The following is a 19,059-nucleotide window of genomic DNA, read 5'->3' on the forward strand; positions in this document are numbered from 1 at the left end:
TTGCGCTGCCCGCGCGACGGAACTCTCTGGAAAGACTTTGTTTTTATTTTGCTTGCAAAATTTTTTGCCGATTCGTAGGCCGCCGCAGATGTCGACCCACATGTGAGAACAATCAGCCTGCTTGTCCTTGGAGAATACCTGCTACAGGTAAGTATCTTCGCTATTGTGCTTATCCAAACAGACAATCAGGTTGCATTGTATTATACCAACAAGCCGGGGGGGGGGGGGGGGGGGTACAGGATCAATATCCTCTGTGTCAGGAGGCTGTCTGGATGTGGCAATGGGCTGTCCAGAACGGGATAGTTCTCGGAGCCACATATCTGGTGGCCAAATCCAACAGCCTGGCCGACAGACTGAGCAGGGTCATTCAACCACACAAGTGGTCACTCAGCATGGGCATTGCCCGCAAGATTTTCCAAGAGTGGGGGCGCCCTCTTGATGGAACTCTTTGCCATTCCTTACAACCACAAAACTCTCTCAGTACTGCTCCAGGCTCAGAGCACATGACAGACTAGTGTTGGATGCCTTGCTCCTCCAGTAGGGGAATGGCCTTCTGTATGTATATCCTACCATCCCTCTCGAAGGGAAGACTTTGCTGAAACTGAGGCATGGGGGAACCATGATCCTGATCTCCCCTTATTGACCCAGACATATCTGGTTTCCTCTTCTTCTGGAGTTATCCTCTAAAGGACCTTGGAGATTGGCACGTTTTCCAACCCTCATAACACAGAACGAGGGATGTTGAGAGCTTAGAATTTGCTTCCTTGCATCTTCCAGGGTTTTGCTGGCTTCCAGGAAAGATTCCACTAAGAGGTGTATTCTTTTAAATGGAGGAATTTTGCCATCTGGTGTGAGGGCAAGGCCCTAGAGCCTCTTTTTTTTTTTTTTTGCACCACACAGACCTTGCTTGAATACCTTCTGCACTTCTCCGAGTCTGGTCTTAAGACCAACTCCGTAAGGGTTCACTTCAGTGCAGTTAGTGCCTACCATCAGTGTGTAGAAGGTAAGCCCATCTCTGCATATCGTCTAGTTGTTTCCTTCATGAGAGGTTTGCTTTTGACAAAGCCCCGTGTCAAACATCCACCTGTGTCATGGGACCTCAACATCATCCTTACCCAGCTGATGAAAGCTCCTTTTGAGCCACTCTATTCCTGTCCCCTGAAGTACGTGACATGGAGGTCTTGTTTTGGTGCCAGTTACTTCAGTTTGCAGGGTCAGTGAGCTTCAGTCCTTAGTAGCGGATCCATCTTACACAAAATTTCATCATAATAGAGTAGTTCTCTGCACACACCCTAAGTTCCCTCCTAAGATAGTGTCAGAGTTCCATTGAAATCAGTCTGTCGTTCTTCCAACATTTTTTCGCAAACCTCATGCCCATCCTGGCAAAAGCACTCTGCATTCTTTGGACTGCAAGCAAGCATTGGCCTTTTACATGGAATGGCTAGGCCCTATAAATAGTCCACTCAGCTTTTTGTTTCTTTTGATCCCAACAGGATGGGGGTCACCATCGGGAAACACACAATTTCCAGTTGTCTAGCAGATTGCATATCTTTTACTTATACCCAAGCTGGGCTGACTCTTGAGGGTCATGTCAAGGCTCACAATGTCAGAGCCATGGCTGTGTCAGTAGCCCACTTGAGATCAGGCTCTGTTGAAGAGATTTGCAAGGCTGCAACGTGGTCTTCAGTTCACACATTCACATACCACTATTGCCTTGAGCAAGATACCTGATGCAACAGTTGGTTTGGACAGACTGTTCTGCAAAATTTGTTTCGGGTCTAGAATCCAACTCCATCCTTTTAGACCTGTTTTATTCTGTTCCAGGCTGCACTCTTACAACCAATATGTATATAGTTTCAGGTTAATTGACTTTTTCTGAACTCGCCATTGTGCGTTGTTGTTTTCTGTGAGCCCAGTAGCTAGGGATTCCCACATATGAGAATTAACTGGCCTGCTTTTCCTCAGAGAAAGCGAAGATACTTACCTGTAGCAGGTATTCTGCAAGGACAGCAGGCCACTTATTCTCACATACCCTCCCCACCTCCCCTTGGAATTGTATTTAGTTGTTAGCTATGTTATTGTGCTGCTGGTCCTGTGCTTGCAAGTCAGGTGGGAAGACATGGTGCATGCACATTTGGAGCGCTGCCTCGAGCTCTTTAAGCTATAGTGCACCAGGCATACCTGGAAATATACATCCTTCAGAAAACATGCCAGAGCTTAATTGTGGGTTGAGTGGGGGAAAAAAATTCACCGATCTGTTTTAAATATGCTATTTAGTGACTTCATCTCACAAAACATTACCCAACTCTCAATATACTTTAACCATTCTTTTATATACATTAAAGGGTATTACTTGCATTTTTTTGGATCCTTCAGATTTCCCTATCACCACCACACAGGCTATTAACGTGAGCCAGGCACTTTTGTGGTGGGTAGGTATTCCTCATTTGATCCATTTAATTTTACTTTTAACAAAATGTTTTTCTTATATTTTATAAAAATCAAGTTCAAATTTCCAAAAAAAGCACTTAGCTTCAAAACTGGAGCATCGCTTTACGTTCTTCTTTCATTTCAAAAGATTTTAGCAAAACTGATCACTCGTCTCGGAGATTTGCACCGACATGAATTCACGTTTCGCAACTAGTGCTGTATCAAGGTATATCTCCTTAAATTAAAAAACATATATTAATCACTGGTATTTTAGCAATCCTCAACAGTAACTTTAGCAATAAAAATACCTCAAACGAGTCTGGAAACAATTTCCTACTTTCTCTTTCATGTTTCAAAGATGGCCACGGCGTTCTAGCTGTTTAAATAGGGGAATTTCTCAAATCTTGCGTCAGTATTTTACTAGCACCAATCCCAGAGCTCCAACCATTAACTCCTCCCCTTTCCTTAAATTACTGACATCCACGCAATCTGTCGATTTAAACCTTTAGGTTGTACAGAGTTTAAAGAAAAAAATCCATGATTGTGCTTTATAATTTAAAAAGTTTTCAATATTACCACCCTCCCACCCTACTTTAACATGATCAATTATTCTCCATTTTATATCCGTAACTTTATGATCATATTCCATCCAATGTTGTCCAAGTGGGGCTTCCTCTTTTTTATTTTGAATCCGGGATTTATGTTTGTTTAACCGTACTTTTACGGGTCGTTTACTTCTACCCACATAAATTTTTTCACAAGGACATATTATTATATATACCACCATAGACGTTAAACAGGTAGTAGAGGTGCGTGATCTTATTACTTGCTTGGTTTGCGGATCAGTCCATTCAGAGCCTGGCAAGGTTTGATCACACCATTGACATTTACTACGGCAAATTATGCTGTGGATATTCCGTTTCATCTTCAAACATCCTTTTCTTCTTTTTTGAAAATAATTCACCTATGTTTTTAGATCTAGAAAAGGCAATCGGTGGTTTTTCCGGAAACATCCCATCCATTTGTAGAATATGCCAGTTAGTCCTTATGGACTGAACCACAAACTTGGCCAAGGATGAAAACGGGAGAACACATATTAGTTTTTCATCATTTCTCTCCTCATCCCGTCGTTCTTGAAGTAATAATTCCCTTTGTGCAAAACGTGCACGCAGATAAGCTCTTTTTAAGATCATCTCAGGGTATCCTCGCTCTCTAAAGCGGCCCTTTAATATTTCTGCTTGTATCTTAAATTCTGTCAATGAAGAACAGAGTCTTCTTAATCTCAAGAACTGTCCAATAGGTAAATTACTCCTTAGATGATAGGGGTGAAAACTTGTGAAATGAAGGTAGTTATTACGATCCGTTTCTTTTCGAAAAATAGATGTAGCAATTTTTCCTGTCCTCTTTACAATATGAATATCCAGAAAATTTATGCTCTTTTGATCATATAAAGCGGTTAACTTTAAATCTGGACTCAAGGTATTTATCCATTTTAAAAATTCCACTAGCAACTGTTCTGTGCCCGTCCATATGATGAAAATAAAAAAAGAGGAAGCCCCACTTGTACAACATTGGATGGAATATGATCATAAAGTTACGGATATAAAATGGAGAATAATTGATCATGTTAAAGTAGGGTGGGAGGGTGGTAATATTGAAAACGTTTTAAATTATAAAGAACAATCATGGATTTTTTCATTAAACTCTGTACAACCTAAAGGTTTAAATCGAGAGATCGAGTGGATGTCAGTAATTTAAGGAAAGGGGAGGAGTTAATGGTTGGAGCTGTGGGATTGGTGCTAGTAAAATACTGACGCAAGATTTGAGAAATTCCCCTATTTAAACAGCTAGAACGCCGTGGCCATCTTTGAAACATGAAAGAGAAAGTAGGAAATTGTTTCCAGACTCGTTTGAGGTATTTTTATTGCGAAAGTTACTGTTGAGGATTGCTAAAATACCAGTGATTAATATATGTTTTTTAATTTAAGGAGATATACCTTGATACAGCACTAGTTGCGAAACGTGAATTCATGTCGGTGCAAATCTCCGAGATGAGTGATCAGTTGTGCTAAAATCTTTTGAAATGAAATAAGAACGTAAAGCGATGCTCCAGTTTTGAAGCTAAGTGCTTTTTTTGGAAATTTGAACTTGATTTTTATAAAATATAAGAACATTTTGTTAAAAGTAAAATTAAATGGATCAAATGAGGAATACCTACCCACCACAAAAGTGCCTGGCTCACGTTATTAGCCTGTGTGGTGGTGATAGGGAAATCTGAAGGATCCAAAAAAATGCAAGTAATACCCTTTAATGTATATAAAAGAATGGTTGAAGTATATTGAGAGTTGGGTAATGTTTTGTGAGATACCGTAATACCCCCTCTATTAAATTAGGATACCATAGTAGGTGGATTTAGTGACTTCATGGCATGTTCCCTAGCCTTTGTATTTTCTGAAAGAGTAATCAGCTGATTTGCATTTACCCATTGCACTCCACTCATGATTTTATAGACCTGTTATCGTATTTCCACTTAGCTGTCCTGTAGTGGTATGCTGTCTGCTAATCACCGTATTGGTAAACAAAAGCCCAGTGACCACGTTCACCTAATATAGCAATTATATAGACTTGTCATTGCTTAGGGGATATTCATTGCAGTAAGAAAACAGCGCCTAACCCAAGTTCTTATTCAGCTGGTACTTTCCAAAGAAACACTATTTCAATATGTGAAATATATATTATTATGTAGATAATAGCAAAATATAATACACAGTAGAAATAGAAAAACACACACAGTAAATACTCTTAGATTACACAAAGGACAAATATAATATAGATAAATATGTCTCTGTGAGGATTACTCCAAACTGTAGAAGTGAACACTGCTGTAATTCTCGCGCTTAGATGTGCTGCAGAGTTGTTTATACAGATGATTCAGGTTCAGGCCTGTATATGGATGTAGGCCTCAGTTGCACACAGGGTGAGACTCACCTGGGACACCTCTACAGTCCATTCTAACCTCATTAACCTTGGTTTAGTTTTATCTAAAACTTGATAAATGTTTTTTTGATTCATATATCAAAGCCACGCACAAAGGGAAACATAACACAAAACAGTCACTTAACATGGGAGCCTTTGTACTAAAGTGCAGTAAATTTTGTACTTACCATACACTAACATTTACACTGAGAAGTTCTTTATTACACATTAAGGTTATTCCCAATGCAGATGCATTTTTTTATTTCCTCTTGAGGAGGTGGTAAGTGTATCCATGCTAACTGCACAGATATCACCACATAGAAGTATTGTGCACTGACTGTTTTAACATACATTTCAATGCATGCAAATCTCTCATGCATGTTCATTGTGGGTATCCTGAAAACCCAAGTGGCCAGGTGGTCCCTGAAGACTGGGTTGAAAACCACTGACGTAGATGAACAAGATCCCCTAAAGGATTTAAGATCAGATTAATAAAGTATTGTGGAGAGTGGGGATCTTTGGGGGACACCCTGCTCCAAAGTCCAAGATGAAGAGATTTGATTTTGCCAACACACTTTTATTTATTTATTTATTACATTTGTATCCCGCATTTTCCCCGCATAGCAATAGGCTCAATATGGCTTACAGGTTCTGGAGAGGAGAGTACCAACAAATCTGTTCAGGAAACCTTAAAACCATCTTAAAACGGTCCATTATTCCTGTAGCAGATCAGTCAGTGCAGTAGTAGCAGATCAATCAGTGCAGTAGTAGCAGATCAGGAACAGAGACCACTGATAGATCTAATTGCATCAAAAATACCTGCTGGGATTTGTATAATGTGATTCTTAATTCAGTTATAACAGCTGGTGCTACTGTCTCTGTGCTTTATAAACTGTGAAAACCTGATTGTGTTGACTCTTAAGATGTCCTAGTCTGCTAAATAGTATTGTGTAGCTACTGCATGTTCCACTGCATTGGTTACTCCATTATTCAAAGCACCTTCTTAACTACATTTGAACAGTAAATTCTATCAACACATGGTCTGACCAAATCAATGGTTCTATTAACCACACATGTACCAGTTCATATCTGAATTTATCCGTTGAACAGAAAATAACATCCAGTTGATGTCCTTTAATGTGTGTGAGACCTCTATTAATCAATTTTAAATCCAAGCTCTCCATAAAATGTAAAAATCAAGCACCTCTGAATCAAGCACCTCTTCCAAATGCATATTAAAATCTCCTACAATAACCACTACTACTACTGCTACTACTATTTAGCATTTCTATAGCGCTACAAGGTGTACGCGGCGCTGCACAAACATAGAAGAAAGACAGTCCCTGCTCAAAGAGCTTACAATCTAATAGACAAAAAATAAATAAAGTAACCACATTATGAAATTGCATCACCTGTAGAGTTTTCACAGTAAAAACCTCTTCCATCATTGATCTCTAATTTACTGGTGGTCTTTAAATGACAAGGAATCCCAGATCATTGTAATCACCCTCACATTTTAATTTCAGTTGAAAGAATTTCTAGTCCCCTCCCCTCCCATTTTCTTCTTTCATTTTGATTGTAAGCTGCCTTGTGCCTTTAAGAAATGCAGTATATCAAGTACAGTAAACATAAACATCTGTAGAAAACCCACGTATATAATTGCTAGCCTCAGTTTTTTTTATCCTTCCTTTTCGATGGCTGAATAGTATAACTGCAAATAGCTTTAGATCTAGGCCTCTCATAATCCTTAAACCAAAGTTCTGCTTTAAATCCAACCAAATCTCTGATGATATCCACTTTATTACAGGCAGAACAAGCACTAATTAAAAGCATACTGGGATGAGAATGGCTTCTGTTATTACTCTAGTTAAAGGGTAGGGTGTAAATAACTCAAGGTTTTCCTATTTCTTTTTCTTTCCCATTACCAGTTACTACTGGAATAGTGGAATTAATGCTTCTATGTTCAATCAGTACTTTCCCATGTAGTCTTTCTATTATAATAGAAAGACTACATGGAAAAGTATTGATTATAACCCCCTCTCCTTCTTCCCTGTAGCACTAGAATAGACTCTACCTCCATAGTCCCATTAAAAACTTCCAAACTTCCTGTGTGCACTAATAGAAGTACCCCTCCCCTTTCCCTTCCCCTAGCTAAAGCACTATCCTTAAAAATCCCAGTAGCATTTTAACACCACTAAGGCAAGCTTCCATATCACTAACAGATTCTTATATAACCATACAAACATAAATTAAGCCCTGTCTTGCTGGCATCAAAGTATTTCATCATCTTAACTTCAAAGATTTCATGTTCTGGGATAGGAGGAAATGTCCTATTGTGGATTAAAAACTGGTTGAAGGATAGGAAACAGAGAGTGGGGTTAAATGGGCAGTATTCACAATGGAGAAGGGTAGTTAGTGGGGTTCCTCAGGGGTCTGTGCTAGGACCGCTGCTTTTTAATATATTTATAAATGATTTAGAGATGGGAGTAAATAGCGAGGTAATTAAATTTGCTGATGACATAAAGTTATTCAAAATCGTTAACTCGTGACAGGATTGTGAAAAATTACAGAAGGACCTTACGACACTGGGAGACGGGGCGGCTAAATGGCAGATGACGTTTAATGTGAGCAAGTGCAAGGTGATGCATGTGGGAAAAAAGAACCCAAATTAAAGCTACGTCATGCAAGGTTCCACGTTAGGAGTTACGGACCAAGAAAGGGATCTGGGTGTCGTCGATAATGCACTGAAACCTTCTGCTCAGTGTGCTGCTGTGGCTAGGAAAGCGAATAGAATGTTGGGTATTATTAGGAAAGGTATGGAAAACAGGTGTGAAGATGTTATAATGCCGTTGTATGCACCTTGAGTATTGTGTTCAATTCTGGTCGCCGCATCTCAAGAAAGATATAGTAGAGTTGGAAAAGGTGCAGCAAAGGGCGACTAAAATGATAGTGGGGATGGGACGACTTCCCTATGAAGAAAGACTAAGGAGGCTAGGGCTTTTCAACTTGGAGAAGAGACGGCTGAGGTGAGACATGATAGAGGTATATAAAATAATGAGTGGAGTGGAACAGGTGGATGTGAAGCATCTGTTCACACTTTCCAAAAATACTAGGACTAGGGGGCATGCGATGAAACTACAGTGTAGTAAATTTAAAACAAATCAGAGAAAATTTTTCTTCACCTAATGCATAATTAAACTCTGGGATTCGTTGCCAGAGAACATGGTGATGGCGTTTAGCTTGGCAGAGTTTAAAAAGGGGTTAGACGGTTTCCTAAAGGACAAGTCCATAAGCCACTACTAAATGGACTTGGGAAAAATCCACAATTCCAGGATTAACATGTATAGAATGTTTGTACATTTGGGAAGCTTGCCAGGTGCCCTTGGCCTGGATTGGCCACTGTCGTGGACAGGATGCTGGGTTCGATGGACCCTTGGTCTTTTCCCAGTGTGCCATTACTTATGTACTTATGGATTGTTTTAAAATTCTCTCTTAAAATTCTCACCATAAGGTGATAATGCAGTGCTGCAATCCTGAAAAATGCTCACTCACAGAGGTGTCACAGTTGAGAAGGAACAATCTGAGATTCTTGAATTTCCCTAAATCCCTTCTGGCAATAATGGGAATACCTGTTGACTTCACTCCCCAACAGTGCAGCCATAATATTTGAATGTACTAGGCGGTAATGAGAATATTAAATCTTCTGAACAGGAGGAGGCTTAAGCTAGCCTGAATTTGATGGAAATTTTGCAGTCATCTTCATTGAATTTATTAGTGGCTATTGAACTAGAGCCCGATCAGAGTACATAAGTAATGCCATACTGGGAAAAGACCAAGGGTCCATCGAGCCCAGCATCCTGTCCACGACAGCGGCCAATCCAGGCCAAGGGCACCTGGCAAGCTTCCTAAACGTACAAACATTCTATACATGTTATTCCTGGAATTTTGGATTTTTCCAAGTCCGTTTAGTAGCGGTTTATGGACTTGTCCTTTAGGAAACCGTCCAACCCCTTTTTAAAGTCTGCTAAGCTAACCGCCTTCACCACTTTCTCCGGCAACGAATTCCAGAGTTTAATTACACGTTGGGTGAAGAAAACTTTTCTCCGATTTGTTTTAAATTTACTACACTGTAGTTTCATCGCATGCCCCCTAGTCCTAGTATTTTTGGAAAGCATGAACAGACGCTTCACATCCACCTGTTCCACTCCACTCATTATTTTATATACCTCTATCATGTTTCCCCTCAGCCGTCTCTTCTCTAAGCTGTATAGCCCTAGCCTCCTTAGTCTTTCTTCATAGGGAAGTCGTTCCATCCCCGCTATCATTTTAGTCGCCCTTCGCTGCACCTTTTCCAATTCTACTATATCTTTCTTGAGATGCGGCGACCAGAATTGAACACAATACTCAAGGTGCGGTCGCACCATGGAGCGATACAACGGCATTATAACATCCTCACACCTGTTTTCCATACCTTTCCTAATAATACCCAACATTCTATTCGCTTTCTTAGCCGCAGCAGCACACTGAGCAGAAGGTTTCAGTGTGTTATCGACGACGACACCCAGATCCCTTTCTTGGTCCGTAACTCCTAACGTGGAACCTTGCATGGCGTAGCTATAATTCGGGTTCTTTTTTCCCACATGCATCACCTTGCACTTGCTCACATTAAACATCATCTGCCATTTAGCTGCCCAGTCTCCCAGTCTCGTAAGGTCCTCTTGTAATTTTTCACAATCCTGTCGCGATTTAACGACTTTGAATAACTTTGTGTCATCAGCAAATTTAATTACCTCGCTAGTTACTCCCATCTCTAAATCATTTATAAATATATTAAAAAGCAGCGGTCCTAGCACAGACCCCTGAGGAACCCCACTAACTACAGTCTCACAGATATGATTCTGTGATATAAATTAGAAGTTTTGGGGGTCTGTTCATATATTTCCTTGTGAAAAGCAACCTAGAAGAAGGGGTGTGATTTCTTGACACTTTGGCCAAGATTCTTGACCTTAGGAGCTTGCTATAATTTGAAACTACTTTTACAGTTATTTTGTGTCCTTTGAAGGTAACTGAATTTTTGGACCCCCAACCAAAAACCTCCGTGATTGTATTAGATGTTAGTGAGGCTTTGCAAATCTTTCTGGTAGCTGTAGGCCAGCTGTGGTTTGCATCATAGGATTGTTCTATTATAGATTTTGTCAATTACCTAATTTGTTTCCTTTTGGCCTCTTTCTATTAACATAAGAGTAGTCCATACTGGGTCAGACCAATGGTCCATCTAGCCCTGTATCCTGTTTTCTGAACAGTGGCCAAGCCAGGTCACAAGTACCTGGCAGAAACTCAAAATATGGCAACACTCCATACTACAAATCCCAGGACAAGCAGTTGCTTCTCATGTCTGTCTCAATAGCAGACTATGGACTTTTACTCCAGGAATTTCTCCAAACCTTTTTTAAACCCAGATACACTAACCGCTGTTACTGCATCCTCCGGCAAAGAGTTCCAGAGCTTAGCTATTTGTTCAGTGAAAAAATATTTCCTCCTATTTGTTTTAAAAGTATTTCCATGTAACTTCATCGCGTGTCCCCCTAGTCCTTGTACTTTTGAAATAATTAAAAAATCGGTTTACTTCTATTCGTTCTACACCATTCAGGATTTTGTAGACCACAATCATATCTCCCCTCATCCGTTTCTTTTCCAAGCTGATGAACCCTAACCTCTTTTTTGAGATGGTGATCAGAACTGAACGCAATACTCAAGGTGTGAATTCACTATAGAGCGATACAAAGGCATTATAGTATTTTTGGTCTTACTCACCATCCCTTTCCTAATAATTCCTGGCATTCTGTTTGCTTTTTTGGCCGCCACTGCAAACTGAGCAGAAGATTTCAGTGTATTATCTAGAATGACATCAAGATCGTTTTCTTGAGTTCTGACCCCCATGATGAACCCCTAGCATCAGGTTAACTATGATTCGGAATATTCTTTCCAATGTGCATCACCTTGCATTTGTCCACATTAAATTTCATCTGCCATTTAGATGCCCAGTCTTCCAATTTCCTAAGGTCTTTCTGCAATATTTCACAGTCCACACATGTTTTAACAACCTTGACTAGTTTTATGTCATCTGCAAATTTGATCACCACTTGTCATTCCGATTTCCATATCAGTTATAAATATGTTAAATAGCACCGGTCCCAGTACAGATCCCTGCGGCACTCCACTGTTCACCGTCCTCCATTGAGAGAAAAGACCATTTAACTCTGTTTTCTGTCCAATAGTCCATTCCTAATCCACACCAGAACCTTGCCTCCTATCCCATGACTCTTTAATTTTCTCAGAAGTTTCTTATAAGGAACTTAATCAAAAGCTTTCTGAAAATCTAGATACACCACATCAACTGGCTCACCTTTATCCACATGTTTATTCACGCCTTCAAAGAAATGAAGCAAATTGGTGAGGCAAGACTTCCCTTGACTGAACCCATGCTGACTCTGTCCCATTAAACCATGTTTGCCTACGTGTTCTGTAATTTTATTCTTTATAAATAGTTTCCACTATTTTACCCAGCACAGATGTCAGGTTTACTGGTCTATAATTTCTCGGATCACCCCTAGAACCCTTTTTAAAAATCGGCGTCACATTGACCTCCCTCCACTCTTCAGGTACTACCGATGATTTTAATGACAGGTTACATATTACTAACAGCAGATCAGCAATTTCATGCTTGAGTTCTTTGAGTACCCTTGGGTCACTTCATTATTGATGCAGTTGTAATCATGATAAAAGGGGGAAGGGGAGCTCTGTGAAACAAGTATAAGGATTTTATGTGTAATTCTGCAAATAAGGGTAATTGTAGGGAAAAGAGGTGATTGTGCCTAGTGTAATATGCATACCACTTCCTAGTCCTGGACATTGAAAGCATAGAATGTTGATAATCGAAACTTATATTTTTCTCTGTTCTTGTGATCTGTTTATGTTCTTATGATTTTTTTTTTATTCAGTATTTTATATAACTTCTTTTTTTTATTCATTTTAGGAATTTTTTTTCTGTCTTTTTAAGCCTGGGTGATGTTTTTCACATTGTTCTGAGCATGTTATTCATGGTTTTGCACTGACAAACAGTTTTTTAATGCTATTTTTATAATTTTATAATTTTATGTTTAGCTTTTATGGATGGATGGGACCCATATTTGATGATCTTTTGGTTTTAGATGTTTTAGTACATTTGGAGATGTTTCAAATATGTTCTTCAAGAATTTCAGACCATTTGAGGCTTTGAAACCTCTTCCGTGATTGGAATGCATTGATGGTGTCATTGAAACGCATTGACATCATTGGAAAGCATAACAGTCTTCAATGTGTTCCACCATTATTTTAATTTATTTTCACGTTTTAAAGAACTTTTAAGATGGTTTCTTCTAGTGATTTTGGTTTTTATGGATTCTAGTGCATCTCAGGTTGCTTTTAAAGTACTCCGGGTCTGGTTAATTTTAGCATTACAATTCTGTTGCCAGTTTTTTGTTTTTTTTTAATTCACTACGGACCTTTTTTTAAACCACAAGCAGTGTTTTAGGGTATGTTTTAATAAGTATTTTTAATAAGTTTTTTTTTAACAGTAATTATGAATGCTTGACATCCTTAGGTTTAAAAGGGTGTCATAACAAGTTTGTTTTACCTCTAACTAAATGCTTCCAGGTACAGGAGCATGTGAGTAAACTTTTTTTTTTAGATTCTCTATCCTATTTTTGAGATGGGTTTTTCCAGCTTTTGTGTGTTTTAAACCATGGTGGTTATTTTACTTCTTGTCAGACAGTGCTTGCGTTATTTTGTTTGCTGGACCAGACACAGTGACATTTGCCATTTCATATCAGCTGGGTAAGCCTCTGGTTTTCCCTCTCCCACCTTTCTTCAGTTGGTTTTTAATTTATATTAGAGGTTCTTTTATAGTTATTTACATGTTGATGTACTTTTAAGTTCTACTTATTTATTCTGTTCTTATGTATTGATGCAGTAGCATTTTTATATCTTGGGTATTAAACGTTTGTATAGTTTTTACTTGGAGTTCCCTTCTGGTTTTATTGTTTTTTTAGTTGATATGCTAATATCTGAATTTTTGAATGTTTTTTTTTCTTCTGCTTCTGACTCGGTCAATTTCTTTGGCGAAACATGGCAATGTCGGGCACAGATGATTGAAATCTGGGAGCTTTTTAATGAATAAAGACTGTGTATTACAAGATCTGCCTCTTTGTTTTATCTTCCACATTGGATTTGGCGGATTGCCTGCCTTGTTGTTTCCTGACTCCAAATCGGATGGAGGCAACCATTGATAAATGTACTTTGTTCAGTTGGATAACGGACTGCATCTCCTTTACTTATGCCTAGACAGGGCTGATTCTAGAGGATCATGTCGTTCACAATGTCAGAGCCGTGGCTGCATCGGTAGCCCATTTGAGATCAGCCTCCATTGAGGAAATATGCAGAGCTGTGACATTGTCTTCGGTCCACACATTCACTTCTCACTACTCTTTGGAACAGAATATCCGACAAGACATTTGGGTAGGTAGTCCTGCAGAATTTGGAGTCTAGAATCCAATTCCACCCTCCTAGGCCCCATTCATTTCTGTTCCAGGCAGTACCTTTACAATAGGGAATTTTTGGTTCTTTAGAGTTATTGTTTGATTGGCCTTGCCATTGCAAATCTGTGACCATTTGGTGTTTTTGATGAGCCTGGTAGCTAGGGATACCCATCTGTAGTAATCTTCTGCCCTGCTTTTCTCAGAGAAAGTGATGTTACTTACCGTAGCAGGTGTTCTCCAATGATAGCAGGACATAGATTACCCCATCCCTCTCAGTTCCCCAAGGAGTTGTGTTCGCTATGCTTTTTATACAACTGAGATTCCCGCATGAGTTGGGCATGTGAGAAGTCACGCAGGCATGTGTGGTCGGGTCTGCCAAAGGCTTTGAACACTGGTCTGCATCCGAACTAGGGCAGCATCAGTGAAGTTGCCCATCTGTGGTAATCTATGTCCTGCTGTCCTCAGAGAACATCTGCTACAGGTGAGTAACTTTGTGTATTTTATCGTCATTTTATATCCATAACCATGGCTTTTTTTGAGGGGGTACTTGTGGGTACTGAGTACCGGCACCTTTTCCATCGTTTGCTAAAATTAACCCATGGACCTCAACTTTTAATGAAAGTGCTCAGGCTCTACACACCAATTCTGCCTTGTGACTGGTTGCAGGGGGCCTGGCTATTGTGGGGTGGGTCCCTGAAGGGTGGCCTGGATTTGAGTACTGGCACCTTTTTCGGTAGAAAAAATGCACTGTCCATAACATGACTTGCTCATCGCAAGTTGCATTATGATTTTTACCTAGTAATGAGCTGTGTTACATACATTTGCAGGTTGTATCTCATTACTATGTAAATCATGATGAGCTCAATATTGCTATATTAGGGCAAGACAACCTTTATTATATTTTTAGGCTTTGTACCAGTTCTTAAAGCAAAAGTACATATATATATGTAATTTCTCTTTGAAAATTGCCACTAGCTTCTGCTTCTTTTACAGTTAGCATTTTGTTTGACAAGTATGCACACAGATTTGATAATAGTGTACTTGTTTACTTCTCCCTTGAGTTACATATCTCCAGGAATGCCTCCTCGCAATGCAGTTAAGATAGTACATAAACTTTAGTTGCATTAAGATTGGTCAGTTTTCAGATCTCCTGTTTACATGGGTAATACACTTCCCTTATGGAAATTCCTTTTAAAATTGGTTTCTAAATACCTCCTATTGGTGCTGTCAAGACCATATGATATTTGTATGGGGGTATCTTTCTAGTTACAGGATTCTGTCTTTATTTTCTAGGCTTAGCTCTGAACTGGGCACCAATGAAACACTGAAAGTGATTGAAATTGACAGAAGAATCAATGCCACCTTTTGAGAGATAGAAGACAATTTCATCTCTATCCCCATCATCAGACCAAAGGACAAGAAACAATGGCAGCTGACTTGCTGTAAGGCGAGAGGGCTGTGACTTCTCCCTGCAGGCAGCTTATCTTTCACCTCTTCTATTGCTACCATCAACTATTTCTTCCCTTGGAGATGCCACACAGTGTGGTTGCTGACAAATGTGCCAGAAATGTTTAAATCGCCATAGTCCTGGACCAAACTGGCTTCACCTGCCCCTCCTTATGAGGCATCCAAGAGAGTACTTCAAAGTAATTGCTTCAGAAATCACCTTATTGTAATCAGATGTTTCTTCAGAGGGTTTTGTTCATTCTTTTGAAACCAAAAAAATGAGGTGTGGGTGTGAATAGTGTACAAAAGGGATTCATATTGTTTGAGTAGCACAAAAGTTTGTTTGCATTTGGTCTTGCCATTAATAGTAGAGGGCAAGAGAGAAGCAGAGTGGCTTAGAGAGATAGAAGAGATGCCTCTTGAAACAGTAGTAAAGTTCCAGCAGGAGTACAATAAACTTTGAGCCATTGGTAGCCCTTATGTTGGGGAATATCACAATGATTGATCCAACTTTTTTGCCTTGCCTTACATTCTAATTACTGCAGAACTGGTTGCAGTTTCACATCGCAGTTGTATTCCTACTTCAGACACACTTCTGCTTATTTCTTTTCAGTCTCTGTACTCTGGGGGTAATTTTATAAAGCATTTTCCACATGTAGAACATATTTTACATACACAAAATACTAATATAAAATTGCATGGGGTATACATGAGTGAAAAATAGGAACACCAAAGCATAGTGCCTACTCTTATGTGAACTGCATGTAGACATTCCCAGGAGCATAGTTTGGTGGAGCAGGGTTAGAGTTGTGATGTACACATGTACTTCATAAAATAAGTGTGTATGCGCATAGAGTATAGTTACACATTTAAACCTACCAGAGCAGGTATAAATGTGTGTCAGCATGTATTATTGGGCTAGTTCTGGGAATGTTGCCTTTATAAAATAAGTACTTTTTTGAAATGTTTATAGGCGCACTGTTAAGAAATCTGCTCTTTTTGGACAGAGGGCATCCCCATTTTCTTACGTTATGTAAATAGTATTTATTCGCTTTTGCTGAAATTTACTTATAATTTTTAAAATGAGCGTTCTCTGTACATTAATATTGCCAAATGGCTCCAGATTTGCCTGACAGTATCGATTCAGTCCTATGTTCACCCCATTGCATAAAGGAATTTGAAGTTCTGAATTCCCAATTGCATTTCTTAAGAAAAGCGAGACTACAGGTTCTCTTATGCTTTGCTGTAAACACAGGACTAGATCAACTGTTATCAGGCAAAGATGGCAACCCTCCCCTTTCCATGTTCCAGAAACCAATGTGTATTTTTAACTTAAAAATAATGATCCTCTATCTTTTTTAATGTATACTCTATAAATATGAAAAGAAGCAAATGTCGTCTTTCATTATCCAGAATATAGAGCTGTTCTAATTCTGTGACTTAGTTATGGAACTTCTGGTTTTGATTAATGCCAACTTGATTTTCGTAAGAATAGATACATTGGGTCTTCTTAATGTACTCCTTTTCCCTCTACTTATTCAACAGTTTGCTGTCTTCCTTTGCACTTCTCAGCTTATACACACACTTTTAAATGTAAGATACTTCTTTTAGCAACTAAAAATCTATGATTAAAAAGTTTCCATTTCTCTTCTAATTGTTTCCTAAAAATGTTCCTTTCTCAAGTGCTTTTCAGTGAAAGATGTCCCTCCCTCTACCTAGATCCCATTCTCAGATTATTCCCCTGGGTGTGTATATTGGATACCCGCCTGTCCCCTTCTTAATAGCACATGCATGTTTGTTTGAACTTCATGATCAGCAGCACCATGTTTTGAGCTTGAGCTCTAGTAGCTGATTTTTCTTGAAGCTTGTGATAGAGGATCTCTTGTCTGGATATGCTTCCTGCTTGGAACTGATAAATCATGGTCTTGTAAAATTTGTCAAGCATGAAACAGTAGAGCAAAGGACAAGAACCTCTCGCAGATGGTGTCAAAAAATTGTCTTTATTTAAAAGTTCTTCTTAAACAGTAAGGGAGAACCGACACGACTCATGTTTCGGCCTAACTGGCCTGCATCAGGGGTCTAAAACGTTTAAAATTATAAAATAATTAAAATATGAACCATATGCATAAATGCATATACATACAAAAAATATTAATACATGGAAAGATCCATACCTAGGAATTTGTCATTCAATACGTGTTCTTAGATTAATCGTCAGATGGCAAAATCTTTTACAGAAACAAAAAAGCAACACTGGGCCTTCAGGATAGAGATAAATGTTGTCCTTTAATGTGTAAATGACCCGACACAGGGCGTGTTTCGGCACACAAACACCTGCCTCAGGGGTCTGACACAAAAACACAAATACATACTACACATATATTTCTAAGAAATAGTATAGTAAACATCAACCATTTAAACAAATGAACAGTAAAAATCACAATCAAAAAAATACTACAGATTAATTACTAAACATTTAGAATTATATAAAATATATGTTTTAAAACTTAAAGCAGAGTAAATGAGGACCAAAATAATGTATAAGAATGTCACTATAGTCAAACCAAAGGGATCATGGTGAAACCAAATCATCAAATAACTGACATAAAAATAATATATAAATAAAAAATAATATAGACATATTTATAGCTGCCATATAAGAAAAATATTGCATAAAATTTCTTTATGCAGAACACAGTGTCATAAAATATCATGAAATATGTTTAAAACCATTATATGTGAACAAATCTTAATATATATTTAAAACAATGGGGGAGGGGCTTACCAGAATGATCCTTCAAAATCTAGACAGATATTCAAGCAATCCAAATATATTACCTAATTTGAAGCATGAAAGGTGAATTTTATTATTAAAAATGTTTATAGAAACAACACATTTTGTGAATCTCACTATTATTTAAAAATATAGAAACAAAACTTTTTGTGCCCCGATGTAAACAATAATTGATTATGCATCACACCTCTGCCTATTCAAGATTGAATGAACGTCTCTGTCATAGAAAAATGCTATGGCACCCTCAATCTATGATACTGCCCCGATCAATCTCTAATAATGCGCCAGCAACTCTCTATATGTGTGTGTAAAGTTTCAGAAGTTTAATGAATTACGACCAAAAGAACTTTCATTTACTTAAAAAGCTTGTTCAAGTGATCTTAAAATGAGTATATATACTCCTCAACTAAGAAAACATCTTAAGACAAAGTGGAGGAGTGGCCTAGTGGTTAGAGCACCAGTCTTACAATCCAGAGGTGGCCGGTTCAAATCCCACTGCTGCTCCTTATGATATTGGGCAAGTCACTTAACCCTCCATTGCCTCAGGTACAAACGTAGATTGTGAGCCCTCCTGGGACAGAGCAATTGGTTAGCATTTTTCTATGACAGAGACGTTCAGAAATATCCAGAGTACCTGAATGTACCTGAATGTAACTCACCTTGAGCTACTATTGAAAAAGGTGTGAGTAAAATCTAAATAGATAAATAAATAAGACGTCTAAGGAGACTTTAAAAAGATCACAGTATGAGTTCTTTAAAAAAATTGTTAAAATTAGGACTTTACTTACATAGAAAGCTTGTTCAAGTGAACTTAGAGTAAGTATATGTACTCCTAAA

At 38.6% G+C, this 19,059-nt stretch overlaps 1 protein-coding gene across 2 annotated transcripts in view; it reads left to right on the plus strand.

The window, feature by feature from the left end:
- Positions 1-18,720, plus strand: part of CREB3L2 (cAMP responsive element binding protein 3 like 2) — a 395,423-nt gene extending 376,703 nt beyond the window's left edge. For both annotated transcript variants that reach the window (XM_030215916.1, XM_030215917.1), the window contains exon 12: positions 15,276-18,720. In XM_030215916.1, coding sequence (XP_030071776.1) covers positions 15,276-15,351 — 76 coding nt within the window. In that variant the 3' untranslated portion in view covers positions 15,352-18,720. The remainder of the gene's footprint in view (positions 1-15,275) is intronic.
- The last annotated feature ends 339 nt before the right edge of the window (positions 18,721-19,059 follow it).

Source organism: Microcaecilia unicolor, chromosome 10 (assembly GCF_901765095.1).
Source record: "Microcaecilia unicolor chromosome 10, aMicUni1.1, whole genome shotgun sequence".
NCBI lineage: Eukaryota > Metazoa > Chordata > Amphibia > Gymnophiona > Siphonopidae > Microcaecilia > Microcaecilia unicolor.